At 39.3% G+C, this 1,954-nt stretch overlaps 2 protein-coding genes across 2 annotated transcripts; both read left to right on the forward strand.

Moving 5' to 3' along the window:
- Positions 1 to 208: 208 nt before the first annotated feature.
- Positions 209 to 664, forward strand: LOC137659022 (protein FAM200C-like). The gene has a single exon (XM_068394143.1). The coding sequence runs from the start codon at positions 209 to 211 to the stop codon at positions 662 to 664; it is 456 nt and encodes a 151-aa protein (XP_068250244.1).
- Positions 665 to 668: 4 nt separating this feature from the next.
- LOC137659113 (protein FAM200C-like) lies at positions 669 to 1,157 on the forward strand. The gene has a single exon (XM_068394210.1). The coding sequence runs from the start codon at positions 669 to 671 to the stop codon at positions 1,155 to 1,157; it is 489 nt and encodes a 162-aa protein (XP_068250311.1).
- The last annotated feature ends 797 nt before the right edge of the window (positions 1,158 to 1,954 follow it).

Raw genomic sequence — 1,954 nt, forward strand, 5'->3', positions numbered from 1 at the left:
ATATATATATACTGTATATGTATATATATATATATATATATATATACTGTATATGTATATATATATATATATATATATATATATATACTATATATATTCTTTATTATATTATGTGTGTTTATTATGTTCATCTTATGTTTTTTATCGTATTGAGAGCAGTGGCTGTGTTTGACAGTTTTTCGTTTTCCTTTTATAGATTTTGTGTAAAATGTCGTCTGTCAAGAAAAGGAAGTGGAATGATTCATATGTTGGTTTTGGCTTCACCTGTCTGACAGAACGAGATGGAATAGAAAGACCCCAGTGCATGCTGTGCAATTTGGTAATGAGTAATGGAAATTTGAAGCCATCAGGACTGAAGGAACATCTTGAAAGCAAACACAAAGATCATGTTGGCACATCGATTGAGGCTTTCAAGTTTGAAAGAGTTCGTTATGTTCAGAAAGCAACTCTTTCATCATGTGGGTTTTCTGCTCCAAGAAAACCTCTTCTAGAAGCCTCCTACAAAGTTTCGTACATGATTGCCAGAGAAAAGAAGCCACACACAATTGGGGAGACCCTCATGAAACCCTGTGCGCTGGGGAGGCTAAAATTGTGCTGGGGGAGGATGCCGCGAAGAAATAAGTCAGGTATCCGTGTCCAACGACACTGTGCACCAGAGAATTAAAGACATGAGTCAGGACATAATAACCCAAGTTGTCAGCGAGATAAAACAAAGTCCTGCAAAAATCAGCATGCAGATCGATGAATCAACTGATGTTTCAAACCACAGTCAATTGCTTGTATTTGTACGATATGTACATGAAAAGAACATCAAGGAAGAGTTTTTATTTTGTGAACGACTCGAAACCACAACCAAAGCAGTTGACGTATTCAAGCTGATCCAATCTTTCTTAGATCGCCATGAGCTGGCATGGGATTTGATTGGGTCTATTTGTACGGATGGCGCTCCTGCCCTGATTGTCAAGAAATCTGGATTCATTGCTATAGTCAAGGAGAAAGCTCCACATGTGCTCACCACCCACTGTGTTCTACATCGCCAAGCTCTGGCATCCAAAACCTTGCCAAAGATACTGAAAGAAGCGATGGGAATAGTTGTGCAAACAGTCAATTTCATTCGTGGACGTCCATTGAATCACCGACTGTTTAAAAAATTCTGAGGAGATTGGAGCGGAACACGGAGTGTTACCGTACCACACAGAAGTACGTTGGCTGAGTCGTGGCAGTGTTCTCACACGTGTAGTGGAACTTCAGGATGAAATTCTCGAATTTCTCAAGCATCAACAATCCCCTCTTGCAAAGCACTTTGAAGATGAACATTTCATTGTTAGCCTGGGAAATTTGGCTGATATTTTCAGTCTTCTCAATGATTTGAACACATCAATGCAGGGAAGAGATGTGGACATCATTCACGCCAGGGGAAAACTCGTCGCATTCACAAGGAAACTACCTATCTGGTGTCGCCGTGTTGAAAGTGGTAACCTGGCAAACTTTCCTAACCTTGACAATATCCTTACTAAAGATGGTAAAACACTACCTGTAGAAATACTTCAAGAAGTCAAGAATCATTTGGAAATTCTAAGTACAAATTTTGAGGGTTACTTTTCAGATACTAATGATCTTTGCATGGAATCGGTTTGGATATAAAACCCTTTCTCATTTGATGTATCGAGACTGAGTGATAACGATATAGCAAAGGATGATTTCATTGAATTCCAAGAGGACCCAAGAAAGAAAGCTGATTTCGAAAGGACTGGGATAGATGTCAAGCAGTTTTGGTGTGAACTAATCTCAGCTTACCCAAGCTTGGCAATGAGAGCAATGAACGTTCTGGTTCCCTTCACAACTACGTATCTCTGTGAAATAGGATTCTCTGCATTATTAAATATGAAATCAAAGTGGAGAAATAGACGATGTGTCAGATGACATGCGAGTAGCTTTGTCAGCAACTGTACCA

This window comes from Palaemon carinicauda, chromosome 1 (assembly GCF_036898095.1).
Source record: "Palaemon carinicauda isolate YSFRI2023 chromosome 1, ASM3689809v2, whole genome shotgun sequence".
In the NCBI taxonomy this organism is placed as follows: Eukaryota; Metazoa; Arthropoda; class Malacostraca; order Decapoda; family Palaemonidae; genus Palaemon; species Palaemon carinicauda.

Bases quoted from the DNA above. Each gene is read 5' to 3' on its own strand.
- LOC137659022 (XM_068394143.1), top strand. From the start codon at position 209: ATGTCGTCTGTCAAGAAAAGGAAGTGGAATGATTCATATGTTGGTTTT.
- LOC137659113 (XM_068394210.1), top strand. From the start codon at position 669: ATGAGTCAGGACATAATAACCCAAGTTGTCAGCGAGATAAAACAAAGT.